At 38.0% G+C, this 17,290-nt stretch overlaps 1 protein-coding gene across 13 annotated transcripts in view; it reads left to right on the top strand.

The window, feature by feature from the left end:
- Positions 1-16,967, top strand: part of LOC136858607 (transcription factor Clamp) — a 129,241-nt gene extending 112,274 nt beyond the window's left edge. For 7 of the 13 annotated variants that reach the window (XM_067138288.2, XM_068225636.1, XM_067138294.2 and 4 more), the window contains 2 exons: positions 5,318-5,404; positions 14,855-16,967. In XM_067138288.2, coding sequence (XP_066994389.2) covers positions 5,318-5,404; positions 14,855-16,528 — 1,761 coding nt within the window. In that variant the 3' untranslated portion in view covers positions 16,529-16,967. Of the gene's footprint in view, positions 1-1,659; positions 1,870-5,317; positions 5,405-14,854 lie in introns of all 13 variants that reach the window. The other 6 variants (XM_067138295.2, XM_067138291.2, XM_068225638.1 and 3 more) reach the window with 5 other exon arrangements.
- The last annotated feature ends 323 nt before the right edge of the window (positions 16,968-17,290 follow it).

Genomic DNA, 17,290 nt, shown 5'->3' with positions numbered 1-17,290 from the left:
CACCTAACCTAACCGTATATGTAGCCTATCATGAAAACATATTATTTGAAACGCATGTAGATAAATAACCTCCTCGCGAAAAATTTACATGTAAATAGCCGTAACTAGATGCGAGAAGATATGAAATATCCTCTGAAATAAGTGCTGTCCTTTGCCATATCTTGAGGTGTATCACATTCTTACTTAATTTCCGTATATAACATTAAAATTAATATATCGATTACTTCAGTCTTTATTTTTAACGAGTTAACAACTGCTGTCGGCCACGTTATTTACGCATTTATTACGAAAACGTGTTTTCCTCTTTCATTTCGAATTTTCTTTAGAGAACAGCAGTCAATGGGTATTACTAATAAACTCCAACATCGCCTTTGAATGTCACAGAGAGAGCTCGCAAATGCACAAAGTGAGAAAACTATACCGTACCGAAGATGATCGATAGGTAGCATTTTGTTGCAAACATTTCAGTTTTCTTATTCAAACAGCGTCACGTATCCTAACTTAACCATACTATACGTATGATGAAAACACACTTCAAGCGCCAGTAGAGAAATTATACCTTTCCCGCTATAAATTTTCGTAATAGCCTTTCCGTAATTTAACCAGACGAGACAAAATATAAACTAACCTCTGAAATCAATTAAGCACTCTGCCATATCTCAAGGTGTATCCCATTCTTACTTAATTGCAGTATTTAGTCTCAAAATTAAGCAGTCGTTTAGTCAGCCTTAATTTTAACGAGTTAACAACCGTTATCGGACACGTTATTTACGCAATTATTACGAAAATATGTTCTCTTTCATTTCGAATTTTCTTTACGGAACAACTGTCGACGGATATTAATAATCTACTCCGACATCGCCTTCGAATGTCGACGAGAGAAATCGCTAGTGCACATAGCGAGGAAACGATGCCGAAGGTAATCGATCGCATGCAATATCATCGCTGGGGTGCATAAATATCGGTAACGGAAAAAATCGCGCGCGCGCTTAATCGCTCGTAATAACGGATGCGCCAGTGATAGGGTTCTCGCTGTAACCGAAGGACGATACACAGTTTAATATAGGAATTTTGAAGGGACAGAAAGAGGTCGTCGCTATAGCGGACTTCTACTGTACTTGTAAAATGTTGCCATATTTGGTCGCTAGTGATGTTAGGTGTGTGCACTTGGAGTCCATGTATTGCGTTTTTTCATAAGAGATGTGGAGACCAGTTTTGATTGCAATCTCGTGAAGCTTCTCGATGGCGTGCTTGGCTTCTTCGGGAGTCCGGGTAATTATTGCTAGATCGTCAGCAAAGGCAAGGCATTTATTTGTTAATCCGTTTACTTTTCGTTCCCATGTTTATTCTGGGTACTTCTTTCTCCCATGTTTTAATGACCTTATCCAGTACTAGGTTGAACAGAAGTGGGGACAATCCATCACCTTGTCTAACACCTGTTTTTATTTCAAAGGGTGCAGAGATTTCACCCATGAACTTCACCTTAGAGGTTGTATCTCTTAAGGTTTGTTGGATTAACGTGACTGTTTTGTTATCAACACCATATTCTCGAAGGACATTGAACAGGGTACCACGGTCTAATGAGTCGTATGCTTTTTTTAAATCTACAAAAGTGACCACTGTACGGATTGACTGGCGGTGTTGGAGTATCATCTTCAGGTTTCAGATCTGTTCCACGCATGATCGATGTGGACGGAAGCCCGCCTGGTATTCGCCGATCTTCTGTTTGATGTTCCAATCTGGCAAGCAGAGCACGTGAAAGAATTTTGTATGCTATTGGCAGAAGAGAAATACCTCGGTAGTTGTTTGGATCCATCTTGTCACCTTTCTTCTGCAGTGGATGGATCAGGGCAGTTTTCCAATATACAGGTATGGCTCCACTTTCCCATATGTTCGCAATGATGACTTGTAATTGGTTGATCATTTGATCCCCCCCAAATCTTCAGCATCTCGGCAATTACACCATCTTCTCCTGGTGCTTTATTGTTTTTGAGATGTAATATTATTATTTTTACAACTTGCTTTATGTCGCACCGACACAGAGAGGTCTTATGGCGACGATGGGATAGGAAAGATCTAGGAATGGGAAGGAAGCAGCCTTAGCCTTAATTAAGGTACAGCCCCAGCATTTGCCTGGTGTGAAAATGGAAAACCACGGAAACGATCTTCAGGACTGCCGACAGTGGGGCTCAAACCCACTATCTCCCAGATGCAAGCTCACAGCTGCTCGCCTTAACTGCACGGCCAACTGGTCCAGTCTTTTTTTATTATTATTAATATTATTATTATTATTATTATTAAATCCTCATCTCTAGGCCTCTTTCTACTTTTCTTCATAATCCTCTCCTCCAAGAACCTTTTTTCTTCTGTTCTGAAAGTATTGTGTGGGGTAAAACTCTGTTCCCACAACCCGAAGACACTGATTTGAAGATAAAACCAACTGCCAAAAGGTGGTGGGTGGGAAAGTGGGGGCATATTTAAAGGAACCCAGAAGTTTCATGGAATGATAAGATTATTTGATGCTCAATTGAAAAAATAAAACAGCCAATTATAAAAGCATTCAGGTATTAGGCCTCATATTTCATAATGTGTCTCTTGATCTCCATTTCATAACTCCGATTCATCTTTGACAATTTAGTAGTAGTCCTCCAGTGAGGGTGACAATAAAGTTCCAGAATATATAACTTACAGTAAAAAACTTAGTAGCCTATATAATTGAAATTATACTTAACCATTTATGATGGAAAATCATTGATAGCCAGAGATTATGATCTCTGGTATAAATGAGACCATACAATTTACAGAGAGACTCTTACTATCTGTAATGAGATTTTTTCGACGTTCGAACATAGAATTTTAAAATTTTGGAGGGTAGTGACTGTGTTCTTTGACAGGGTACCTCTGGATCCAAACAAGGTTTATTCACCGAAGCTGAACTTGTAGGATTCCAGCAAGATATAGCAGGTATCCTAGATTCAGGAGGTCAAACGGACTGTGTCGCGATTGACTTATCCAAGGAAGGCATAAATATTAGACAAGAACTCTGGAAGGAAGTTCTGTGATAAAAATCACTTTGAAGTGGGGCAGTGGCTTCTGTACATGTGCGGAGCAAAGAATGAGCCAACAAATCCACCACATTTGCAGCAGACTGTACAACACCCCGTAAAGATGGTATTTTCGAGAAGTTACATGCATGAAGGTCCAGAACCCTTAGTTACAGTCGTTGGCATGATGAAAAGTGTTTAGTACGAGGACGGTTTGAAAAGTTCTCGGAATCACCGCTAGATGTCAGTGCTAGAGCAACGAGGTTCCCGCGCAATAATCACACATCCTTTGTGAGTGAACACGTGGCGCGTCAGTGCTCTAGCTGCAGGAGTGTGGTACTGACGACTCTTTGTTGTTGTTCCCGCGTAGTGATTTGTGACGATGGAAAAAACCGAGATTCAAGCAGTGATTAAATACTATGTAAAGAAAGGTATGAAAGCAAAGGAAATTCATGCCGACTTTCAGAACACACTGGGGGACTCCGCTCTTTCATTTTCAACTGTTGCCAAGTGGACCAGCGAGTTTAAATTAGGTCAGGAGAGCTTGGATGATGATCCGCGTAGTGGAAAAAAGTGTTACGACCCCAGAATTTATCGCAAAAGTGCATAAAATGGTCATGGAGGATCGTCGACTGAAAGTGCGGGAGATTGCCGAAGAATTGTATTGTCTTGACATTGGACAATAAACGCACCAGATTGGAAATGTCCAAACAAAGTCTGGCCCGTTTTCAGTGCAACCAACCAGATTTTTTGCGCCGGTTTGTGACTACAGATGAAACTTGGGTCCACTACTATACCCCAGAGACAAAACAGCAGTCAGAGCAGTGGAAACATGCTGATTCACCACCACCAAAGAAAGCAAAGGCAGTGCGTTCGGCCGGAAAGGTCATGGCCTCAGTTTTCTGGGATGCAAAAGGCATTCTGCTGATAGATTATCTTCCTACTGGCCAAACAATTACGGGGAAATACTATGCAAACCTCCTAGACCAACTACAGGAAAAGATACCCGAAACAAGGCCTGGTTTGGCAAGGAAAAAGGTCATCTTTCATCAGGACAACACTTCGCTGTACACAAGTGTTATTGCCATGGCAAAACTTCATGAACTGGGGTACGAATTGTTGCCACATCCGCCTTATTCACCTGATTTGGCACCATCAGACTTTCATCTATTCCCCAAGCTGAAAATTTTCCTCGGTGGACGGAGATTTTCTACAAGGGAAGTACTGACAGCCGAATTGGAGAGGTATTTTGCAGGCCTGGAGGAAGCTCATTTTCGAGATGGGATCAAGGCATTGGAACATCGCTGGACCAAATGCATTAGTCTACAGGGAGACTATGTTGAAAAATAAAAGCAGTTCCACCGAGGTAAGATACTTAATTCTAGTACATTCCGAGAACTTTTCAAACCACCTATGTACATCAAACTACTAGAAAGGGGCGATTTTAGTGAGCTGCAGAAAAGGTTTCCTGATAGAGCCAAAATTTTTCAGTTAGACTTGGCTCCTTTCCATGCCTCAAAGAAAGCAAAGAAATTCTTCAGTGATAACAAAATTTATGTGTTGGAATGTCCAGGGAATTTCCCTGATATTAATCCCATAAGAAACTTGAGCTATTTGGAAAAGGGGACTCAAAAAACTTGACTGTTCTGCAAAACTGCACATGGAGTTCATAACAGGATGATGATGAACTTGAAAGCATAGACTCAAAGCTTGTGGAATCTATGCCAAATCATGTACCATAATGCAGCTTATAATTTAATTTTAGGTATTGAGAAAGATTAATATTATATAATAGATGAATGATCGAAAACATAAAAGGTGTTATGTTATCGTCATGTTCTGATTAATTTGCATGGTGCTGTACGAGAAGTCTTTATTTTTCTCTACTGTTCCTTTAGTTTTATGGCATACTGTTCTTAAATGTTCAAAATGAGAAGTTACATTTCAAAGAAAACTTTTAAATTTCAATTATTAAGTATGTATGTATGAAATAGTCATTGCTTTTTCATATCCTTTTCAAAAAAAAATCTGCAAAAATTATACTAGATTGGCTAATCAACTCGTTTACTGACATATTTCATTCTCTTATTAGAAAATCATTATCCATAGGAGCTCATAGTGCCTTCACAATGTGGAAAAGATTTAATAATGCATATGAGGGTCAGAAAATCAAACTCACATGGTTATGAGAGATCTTCCTTTTCTAAGAACTGTGCAATACATCTGAGATCATATGTTATTTAAATTTTAGTGACAGATCTTAATATTTTCAGGAGATTGGGCAAGTTGCAAAAGCAGTAAGAATGCCAATTGCATACCTCGTTCTGAATGAAGATCAGAATGCAGCTGAAATGCACCAGGTAAGTTCCTGCATAAGCATAAATGGTTTTGGGATGAGATCTAGTGTAAATACAAGAAGCATAATATAGAATGTTTCTCTTCATTCAGGCGTTGGATAGTTGATGTGAATTTCACATCGCATTCTACACATAGCTAATGATGGTTAACAGGTTTACAAGTTGCTTTATGTCACACCGACACAGATAGGTCTTATGGCAACGATGGGATAGGGAAGGGATAGGAGTGTGAAAAAGCAGCCGTGGTCTTAATTAAAGTACAGCCCCAGCATTTTCCTGGTGTGAAAATGGGAAACCACAGAAAACCATTTTCAGGGCTGCAGACAGTGGGGTTCAAACCCACTATCTTCCAAATGCAAATTCACAGCTGAGCACTCCTAACTGCACGGCCAACTCGCTCGGTCGGTTAGGAATTTTTGTGGTTACCCTCTGCAGTCAGTTTCTATTAAGCTGTTGAAGCAAACATATCTTGTTTTATGTATTGCACAGTGATGCATTTTTTGGAATTTTAATATGTTGCCATTACATCATTGAGTAAGCCCTTTTCTGAACACAAATGTAAGGGTCTTTCTATTCAAAAAAATTTTGCTGTAATGGAAAAACTTCAAAGGGATGTGTCTGTGACTAATACACTGTATGTGTAGCATACAGAGTCACAAAACAAACTACCTTCAGCCAACAAGAAAAAAGTGAACTATTAACTTTATTTGTGTTAGAATCAGGATGGCCTCAAAGTAAGAGGCAAAAGTTGGATAAGGAGAAAACAAATGTTACTGGAACTAAGAATTACATTTTAATATAATATGAAAAACATTCTGTTTTTCAATTTTATACATAATCAGAAATATTCTGTACATACTCTCTTCGAATCCATGCATGCTTGAAGTTTTAATTTGACATTTTCGCCTGCCTTTCTTCAGAACTCAATAATGGGAATTAAATTGAACTTTCAATAATAACCTGGCACAGATAAGCTTCGTTTCGGATAGTATGCTTGTACACTTTATCCCTTAAATACACCCGTAGAAAAAAATCTTGTGTTGTTAGGTTGGGGGATCTTGCGGGCTACATTATGGTATGGCGGTACAAGAATGGCTTTATGAGAGGTTTCCAAATATATGGATTGGATGTTGGTTCCTACTTAATGGCACCGATCTTTGTTTAGTGTGTGTAATAGCCTCCTTCAGTAAGGGTACAGTTTAAAGTTGAACACGATGTTTTGAATACTGGTTCACTTGATATCTAGTGTGATAGTTAGCCAACTTTGCAACTTCGACTTGTTAGGAAAACATGTTAATTCCTCAGCCACATGTTCTTAATTCTGTTGTGTATGAACTGACTGGGATGCCGTGGCTTCTTCAGAAAACAAACCTTCCTGTTTCATTGAACACCTTGTTTACCGAATGATTGTATGCACTTTAGTCCTGGAGATCCATACAGTTCAGTCATTTGGCATTTTTAACACAGAATACAGTCGAACATATTGGAATTGTTTCTCCAAAGACATTTTTGCTTCTGCCATTTTCTTTAACAATGTACAATCACAAAAGACAGATGCAGAAGCAAAACAAAACAAAAGACCTGTGAAATACAAACACGCATCTACGAAATCACATAATTAAATATACTCAGACATTTGCCCCTTACTTTGTGGCTACCCTATATAATGTGGAAAACCAAAAATGTGAAGAGATGCAAATGAGAAAGCCTGCCGAGCAAACCCTAGATGATCCTAGTACAAATGGTTTACATAACTATTTGAGTGTGAAATTCAAGCTGTTCCAGAGAGAATGGTAAAGCAGGTATGAATAAACTCTACGGAGACTTCTGGGCCCTGTTTCATAAAACTAACTAATAATATTAGAACTCATAAAAATAATTATTAATTAACCAAATTCTGCTTCATAAAGATTTACATATGACTAATAAAATACCTTCACTAATAATATTAGTTCATTAGTCAGCTGATACAAATGGAGGTTAGAATCGTTGGGTTTGTTCCTAGCAGTAGGCTAATGCTTGACTACAACCGACTATTAATCCACATGTTCAAAAGGCTCACTTGATATTTTCGTTATTGTGACTTCAATACATATGTAAATGGATAAAAGAAGTGAAAATAATGTGAGAGAAGAAAATTTCTTTGTGAAAAGTGATTGAGTTAAAGCGTCAACTATTCGCAGCCTTCTGCACACTATAACTCTCCTTGTTCCTTTTACTCTTTTATTTCATGTGCTCTTAAAAATCTCTGTTGAGATGGACTAGCAAAATCTTTTGTTTACTACCCCTGTTGGTGGGGGCAGTAGAATAACAGCCACGGTATCCCCTGCCTGTCGTAAGAGGCGACTAAAAGGGGTCCCAGGGCTCTCAACTTGGGAGCGTGTGTTGGTGAACATGGGACACTGAGATGAGTCCTGCCATTGCTTCAGCTTACTTCTGCCAGGCTCATTTTCATCTACCCTTCTGACCTCCCTTGTTCAACTCTTGTTCTTTTCCAACCCTGACAGTATTAGGTTGCGAGGCCGAGAGAGTCTTTCATTTTCATGCCCTTCGTGGCCCTTCTCTTTCTTTAGCCGATACCTTCATTTTTCAAAATGTCGGATCCTTTCCACTTTTCTATCTGATTAGTGTTATTATAGATGATGGTTGCCTAGTTGTAGCCTACTTCCTCTTAAAACAATAATCATCACCAGCATCATCTTGGTTTACTGGTGATATAAGTCAAGATTTTAACAGATACTTGGAGTGTCCGAGCAGAACTGCACTAGAGAAACACAATGATACTGTGTATCACTGCCAACCGGTGGAGTGCAATGCGAAGCTGCTATTTTAAGGTTATGCTTCATTCCTTGCAGTGGAATGTTCTATTACCTACCAATCCTATCAAGCAAATACTCAAAAGTTATGTAATCTAACCTAAATCTTCCATTGTACCGGTATATTGTGTTTTTGTTACATGTCAGTGCAGGCTGTTTTTGACGTAACATTTATTGAACGGTGAATACCTACACTCGTTCCTTATCACTATTTGAATCAGAGTTGACCATTTCAGTGATCTTCATGATTTTATGCCAAAATATTAAAATACCACTCACTTTGGTTTCACTAATAATATGAATTATGAGTCAAAATACACTCATGGAAATAATCCTAATAATATGAGTAACTTTTATTAGTCATGTTGTCTATGAAACCATTTACTAATATTATTAGGAACATCTACTAATAATTTTGACTCATAAACTAATAACTAATATTATTAACTAATAATTTTATGAAACATAATACTAATATTATTAGTTTCTTACTAATAATATTAGTGAAAGATGTTTTATGAAACAGGGCCCTGGGTAGCTTTTCATATATTGAAGACTTCATAACATAGTGAATAAGTATTTTTATGTTATGTCTTCTGGTGTGGGCTACAACAAATTTCTTACTTTCATTGATGTGTCTAAGTTTCATCCTTGGTTTTGACAGTATGAAAGTGACTAAGGTTTGAGGAATGCTGATTATGCCATTCATTATGCAGCCAGTCCCGGCTGTGAATGGTACAAAAATGTTGCTCTTAGAGTCAATTGGTAAGTGCATTTGAATAGGCTTGGCAAACTACCTCGTTCCCGTTGTATGCCTCTTTAGTGATACCTAGGCCATCTGTAACAGCTTATGGCAGAGCTGTTGAGGATCCAACTGGCTTTTTGGGCTGAGCACTCACCGTATCTTTTAAATGTACCATAATAAACATGTTTTGTTGCTGTAAACAGGGTTTTAATGCACTTTATAATTTTTTAAAAAGGTTGTTTCAGTTAATCTAGACTTTTGTTAATCCAGTCAACCTACACCCCAACCTCAGTCAGTCCACATTAACGAGGTTGTACTGTATTTGTAATAACATTAATATAATACTGAAATATTGAGGTCTTTTGCGAATTCTCTGCTTGACAGTGAGAAAGAAATGAGGCATTTTCAAAGCCTCTTGAGTTTGAACTGTGTGGATGGATTTAAAAATACAGTAGATTTTTTTCTCTCTCCTGGAGCAACAAAGGTTGTACCGAAATATTTAGACCCATCTGATGTGCTATTGACGATATTCTTACCTGTTACTCCTTACCTGTTTTCTTAACCCTTATTAAAAATTTCTCAAGCTTCTTTCGAGAGCTTCAACCAATCTTGTTAGAAGTGTTATGTAACATGAATAACAGTTATTGTTAACGGTACCAAGACATTGTAATGTTATGCTATTAAGATACTTTAAGGTTACAGACCTGCCAACAATTACGGATTGCACTTAGAAGGCTGTGGCTCATTGAATATACAAGTTGCTTTACCTCTCACATTTTATCGTTTAAACATGTATAGTTCTACATTTTACATGTCTTAATGCAGTAATGCTAATGCAGTGAGCTCGCAGTTGCGATCAACAGTATTCTGTAAGAAGGAAGTCGGCTCCCGGACGAAATTATCTTGACGTCGGTCTGTTTTCAGACCAACTTTGCTTTACGGGAGCGAAAGCTGGGTGGACTCGGATATCTTATTCATAAGTTAGAAGTAGCAGGCATGAAAGTAGCAAGAATGATTGCTGGTACAAACAGGTGGGAACAATGACAGGAGGGTGCTCAGAATGAGGATATAAAGGCTAAGTTAGGAATGAACTCAATGGATGAAGCTGTACGCATAAACCAGCTTCGGTGGTGGGGTCATGTGAGGCAAATGGAGGAGGATAGGTTACCTAGGAGAATAATAGACTCTGTTATGGAGGGTAAGAGAAGTTGAGGGAGACGCAGACGACGATGGTTAGACTCATTTTCTAATGATTTAAAGATAAGAAGTATAGAACTAAATGAGGCCATAGCACTAGTTGCAAATAGAGGATTGTGGCAACATTTAGTAAATTCACAGAGGGTTGCAGATTGAACGCTGAAAGGCATAACAGTCTATAATGATGTATGTATGTATGTATGTATGTATGTATGTATGTATGTATGTAACATTTGTAACAGGTAGTGATTTTGTTCTTCCTTAATTTTACTTTTGAATTTTATGGTGTCTATTCATTTTATAGTGATTGTTTAATAAAAGTTTAGTGCATATAGATTGTTTATTTACATGGTTAAGGTGGCTATGTGTAGTTGTTTAGGTTCATGAATTAGTATTTTTTGACTTTTTAAATTTGGATTTATTTTTACATTTGCATCTTAATAAAACAGTGATCACAACATCCAAATAGTATACACAGTTTCATAGATTCCCCTAACCTGGTACCCATTCAGTAATCTTCTTGTTTACGTCGTTCATCGAGGAAGAACCCCCATCCCCCCCCCCCAGATTTCTTGAAATTCCATATAAGTGTCAATAAATTATTGCAGTAGTTATTAAAATATACTACAAACTTGTGTGTTATATAAATGAAGGTTATGGTTATACTGCCTAATCCCTAACAAGGTTGATGATTAATTATTCATTTATATGTGAATATGAGTTCAAAGAATACAAAATGCCCACGCTGTGGCAGATATTTTCAAGAAGAGAGGGGAGTAAAAATATGTATTAGGCATTCACACCCACAAGTTCACTGTGTGAATCTGACTGGTAAACACCAACCTAGGGGATCACGACAAGACATCTCAAACGTTAATGAAGAAGTATCACCTCCAACTGCTGCCCCTGACCAACCTCTGTCACAGTTTAAGGAAAAACTCCTAGAGTGGAAGCAGAGGTTTGTCATATTGAGTAATGGGCACGTTACAGAATATGACAAAGCTGTTGAAGACTTTGCCAGTTTTTTGAGCAGGCTTATAAACATCTTACTGGGACTGAAACATCCTGCTACTAAATATTATGAAGCCAGGAAGAAAAATCATCTAATCCAGAACATGCAACAAAAAGAGCCCATGAAAAACGTAAAGCTTGATACAATTACGAGGTAATTTGGTATCTATTTTATAATCAAAGAAGAAAGGCAATATGTTGCATTCTGCATGACAAATATAAAACGTGTCCAATTGAAAGTAAAGAGATACATGAACATTTCATTCATGAAAACATTTTCTGTGCAAAATTTTTTGTAAGGAGTGAATATAGACCTAAACTGAGTGAAACTGATTGAGTAGAACTGGACGAAACGTACAGTACCACCATCTCTAAGCAAAAAAATTAGCATTAGCAACTTGCCGAATCGTTTTCGACAATGCAGCAGGACTTGACCCTGTTCTTGTTAGAGTCATTAGGGATGATGCTGTCTTGGGAAGTAATTACTATGATTGCAACAACAATGCTAACAACAGGGGAGGTACCAGCTTGTTTAAAGAAAGCTCGGAACGATTTTGTTAGCGACCTTTCCAAATGGAGGCCAATACCAGCAATTTGCTCGGTTATTAGAAGGGTTAAATGAAAGAGTTCTTGATGGACACTTATGATCTGTCGTAAGTTTTAACCAGCATCAGAGGGGATTTAGTAATCAGCCAGGAATAATTAATACATCTGTATTATGAGGAATCCCCCACTCATCTAAAGACAAAAAGATTATATCACGGTAGTATTCCTAGATATATCGAAGGCATTCGATAATATAGGCCACAAACATCCCAGAATAACTCTAGCCGATGAACCTATTCCTTCTAAACTGACCGACTTAGTAATGAACTTACAAATGGTGAACACTACTCAAGTAGAAACGTTGAAACTGAAAACCAAACGGATCTCTCTACGAAGAGGAGTCTTCCAAGGTTTTCCATTGTCATCAGCTTTGTACAATATATACACAATTTGATCAACAACTTTTGGAAGAAAGTGTATGTTTGCAGTATGATAAATCACTCTCACCAAATTTACTACCTCTTACAGTTATAGGCTTTGCTGACGACACACTCCTTATAGGGAAGAATAAAGATGCAGCACTTGAATTGACCAGGATGGCAATACAACTACGTCGGGAAATTGGTATATATATATATATATATATATATATATATATATAAATCTTAAGAAGTTAAGGAGAATGATTTGATGATCAAAGAAAATACTGTAATCCATTGCTTGAAACAAGAAGTAGTAGTCAAACATCTTGGCTTTTAACTCAAATCTTGTCATAAATAACCACAATAAAATAGAATATTGGTATCCTCACCATTGCTTAAATCTGATCAGAAATTTACAGCCTTTAATGCAGCAGTGTGTCCCTCTTGAATTTACCCATTTCAAACTGCCAAGAAAAATACTATACCCACATGTTTTCTAAGAGATTCTGACAAAATTATTAAAAGTGCTTTGAAAGAAACCCTCCAGTTACCAACAGATTTTCCAGACTGTTCATTGTACACAGGAAAGACATATAAAGGAGTTGGATAGAGGGTGCAGAAGAAGAATTATAGAGTTGAAGACAAATAGTAACTATGATCAAATCTTTTTTGAATTGCTGCTCTACTTAGATTTTAATTTATAGTCCTTAAAATGTGGGGCTGCCTAACTGAGACGGTTCACTCTGAAGGTTTGATTCTCTGTCAGGAATTTGAAAAATTTAAGAAACGAAATTTCAACTTCCAGAGGTGCACATGGCGAGGGGCTGCCTGGCCAAGGTGGTAAAGGTGCGCTCGGTTCACATAGAAGAAGGTGGGTTTGATTCCCCATCAAAAAGTTTAAAAATGTAAGAAATTACTTTTTCCACTTTCGAAGTTGCACATGGCCCTGTGGTTCAGTCAGCCTACACCAAAAATGAGTACCAGGTTAATTCCTGGGGGTAAAGGCAGCTGGGCATACAGCTAACCACTGTACCCTACCAAGTGCCAAGGTTATGGATAGTGGAAGCCTTTACCCTCCACCCCTCACATTGCCTTCATGGCCTGTACTTGGGTGAATGCTTTGCTTTGCTTTAGGTCACACGGCCCTGAGGTTCACTCGGCCTACATCAAAAATGAATACCAGGTTAACTCTTGACGGCAAAGGCAACTGGTCATAGAGCTAACCCTGGTTATGTATAGATAGTAGAAGCCTTCATCTTCCAGCCTTTGAAGGGCCTTCATGGAAGAATTTGCATTGTCCTTTAAATGGCTATTTGTACTGCTGACCACCATTCATGCATGTTGCAACATACGTGGTATGTATACAGATTATGTTAGGGACTCATTAATTTTATTTTCAATATGTCTAGATGCTGAGGTGTTCAGAATAGAAAATAAATTATGACGATCTATTTCATACTTTTTTTAAAAATGGTGTTTGTAATCACATCATTCATTACGGATTTCCTTAGTGTGAAAAATGATATTTAGACACTAAGCTTGAAGCCATATGTATCATTCACTTAGTTGAGAGTAAGAGAAGTAGAGGGAGACCAAGGCAATTGTTAAACTCCGTTTGTAATTATTTAAATATAAGAGGTTTGGAACTAAACAAGGCCACAAAGCCAGTTACCAATAGAGGATTGTGGAGGTGTACAGTAAATTCACAGAGGCTTGTAGACTGAATGTTCATAGGCATAACAGTCTATAATGAAGATGTATGTATGTTCTAGGAAATTTATACACCCCAAAGCTCTCTAACATGGGAAAAATATTCTGTCACCATCCACTATTCTGTTTTAAATGTCTGTCGAATGATCTTATTCCCATCTTCATAAACCAGTTGCTACTATTGACCTTGAGTCCTAGTTCCTGTATAAAAATGTATTGGTAGTAGCTTAATTTGCAAGATTTTTTGACTGTATGCATATTGTTGCAGTTGTGAACTTCAGAGTTCCCTTTACTTTGTTGTTCAGTTTCATTGTCTTCTTCTTTTCAATTTTGGCCATCAAAGGAACATAGAAAGTAACCCTGTGCCCTTCTTTTCTTGACTTTGAACAATTCTTCATCCTTTCACTTTGCTGTTTCCTCCTCTCTTGTGCCCAGTTGTTATTTCCTTTCCTCCTCCTCTTCTTCTTCTCCTCCTCCTGGTAACCCTTGAAATTTTGTATTAATCTTCAGAAAGTTGTTCTGTCTTGTGTTATATCTTCTGTTGTTCCAATCTCTATCATATCTTTTCTTTTACTACCTGGATCCACTGGTTGTCATTCTTGCTCTTGTAAATATGGTTGAACACTTGTTTTATCAATCTGCTGTTACCCATATGACCATAAAATGTAATTCTCCTCTTTCTGATCGTATCCGACATCCTTTCATTTTCTTTGTCCTTGTATAGATCTTTATTCCTCCTATGTATAAACTCTCCTTCTTCAGTTTGCAATAGTCCCTGGATTTCCTTCAATATTTTCCTTCTATTTTACTGGTTTTCATAGAGAACATGCATTCTATGGCATACAGAACTTCATGTTATGCTGATATTTTTTCTCCCTAAGAGTATCTAATATATTATTGTGCGGTGATATCTGTGTCTGATTTCTATCTTTCTGCAATGCATGCAAGGTTAAGTTATGTGCAGAGAGAGAGTATAATAAAAGTTATCAACATGTTTCTTCACCAGCAGGTAGCACTTCGCACACCAGTGCCTATGGAGTCTGGGGCTTGGCTCGCACCCAGCGTGGTGTCTGGTAATTCAACCAGTATGGATCAACGGCAACAGTCTGCCAGTGAGGATCATTTGGCCCAGCTTCCACATCATGAGAGTCAGGTCAACCAGGGGCAATTGCATGGTCTCTTGAAGATACCTGAGGCAAAATGCTCTGTGTACAGCAATAGTTGTACTCAGACTGACAACCCATCAGTTGATTACAATAACAGTTATGTTGAAGTGAATAATGGGACTGTAATATGGAAAAATGACTCATCAGTTACATTTAATTCAGCAGGCTTGCAGCATCTTGGTGCCAATACACAGATGTTTGGTGGAGAAGAAGAAAGAAACAAAGCTACTGAAAAGATGGCAAACAGTCACCCTTCAGAGATACCCTTCTGCTACAATGTTAACATTTTACAGAAGGTCCAATTAGAACAAGCTGGATCTGTATCAATGAATAACTCAGGAGCTGCTGATGATAATAGTTACCGATTTGAAGTCACCCAGCCCTTTGGTTATAGTTATGCACTTGTAAACCAAATGACTCTGGCTGCAGCTGGTTCTTCTACATTTAAATGTGAAGTATGTGGTCTTGTTTTCCCGCATCTCTCTCTTCTTAATCACCATAAAGTTATTCACAATTCTGGTAGTGACACTTTAAACATAGGGACCCAGAATACCAGTGCTGGTAACAACAGTGAACGTCAGTATAAATGTGACATGTGTGAATCTAGCTTTAATCTTCCAGGAGAATTAAGAAGTCATAAGCGTGTTGCACATAGGAAAATAATGAAAAATAATTCAGTGCAGTCTCAGGTTCAAGCTAAATGTTGCGACTCTTGTGGTGTTGAAGTGGGAAAGTATATTAAGTGTGAGTGTTGTCAAGAAGGGGATCCAGAAGGAACTAGGAGTAATGAGAGTGGCCCTGAAGGTGATAATGTCAATGTCACCAAGTGTCACAAATGTTGTGGTTCAGGCACTGCTGTCAGAGATACTGTCGTAGACAAGTTATTTCAGTGTAAAGTATGTGATGCAGAGTTCTCGCGTTACTCAAGTTTGTGGAGCCACAAGCGGCTTCATAGTGGGGAGCGTCCTTTCAAGTGTGAGACTTGTGGGTTAGCATTTGCAAAGCCAGCATATCTCAAGAACCACAGTCGAGTTCATACAGGGGAGAAACCGTACGGCTGTTCAACGTGCGGTATGCGCTTCTCACAGTCTCCACATCTGAAGAACCACGAACGTATCCACTCAGGGGAACGTCCTTATCATTGCCAGTTCTGCAACAAGACTTTTGCTCGTCACTCGACCTTATGGAACCATCGACGTATACATACAGGCGAGAAACCGTACCGTTGTGATGTGTGTGACGCAGCCTTCAACCAGGCAACGCATCTTAAGAACCATCTCAAGGTTCACTCTGGAGAGAAGCCACATCGTTGTGATGTTTGTGATGTTAGTTTTGCTGACAAATTCACTCTCAAGCGACACATGGCTGTCCATGAAAAGTACAAAGTGTCTAGCACAGAACCTGGTGATAATAATACTTCTTCTGATAGTAATTCTAACACAAGTCTTCAGACTAAACTTTATAACTGTGCAGATGAGGACCAGGCATTAGTTTCCCATGGAATTACTCAGTAAAAAATGAGCAAAGTTACTAGACACTAAAGACAGTTTGTGAATTAGTTGGTAGCAGTTCTTAGTATTAAAATGTTATGGCAGTAAGTATTAACATCAGTTTACAGCAAACAGATATAAATTATATTTATGAGGATATTACAGAAAATCTGTTAATTTCTTCCTCGAGGGCATTTATAACGAAAATTAAATACCAATTTTAATTCATTTTTACCACAAGTAGTTTAAAGAAATCATATTACATCTCAACCTTGAAAAATCTTCTGTTCTCTCAGTTTAACAATTTACCTTGTGGTAGAAGGTTGTTTGCTAAAATAACATCTGTTGAAGAATTCTGTGTGCAATCTGTTTTATTAGAAATATTATAAAAGAAATAATGTTTTGTGACAAGGCCAAAATGGCTTGATTAATAAAAGAATTGAGGATATAGACTTTTTATAAATGTTGTGTTGACTTTGATACTAATTTTTTGACAACATATGATGAATTTTTGTGTAAATCTTTCCTCAACATGTAAGAGTTTCATTTGGTTTGCATATTCCAACTCAACAGAATCTGACCTCACTCTGCCTGGTTTTCTAGGTAGTTTTCGTATAGTAACGATCGATTGCTATGTTCTTCCATATGCACATACACAAGTGCTTTGTCCCACCTAGAAAGCTGCTGCATAATTAGATGAACTGGAAATATCATAGTCCCACGACTACATCTTCGACTGTATTGCTCAGCTTACCGAGCAGGTGGCTGTGCAGTTTGGGTTTCGCA

Source organism: Anabrus simplex, chromosome 1 (genome assembly GCF_040414725.1).
Source record: "Anabrus simplex isolate iqAnaSimp1 chromosome 1, ASM4041472v1, whole genome shotgun sequence".
In the NCBI taxonomy this organism is placed as follows: Eukaryota; Metazoa; Arthropoda; class Insecta; order Orthoptera; family Tettigoniidae; genus Anabrus; species Anabrus simplex.
The sequence above is the reverse complement of the archived record's forward strand: the minus strand, read 5'-3'. Positions and strand labels throughout refer to the sequence as shown.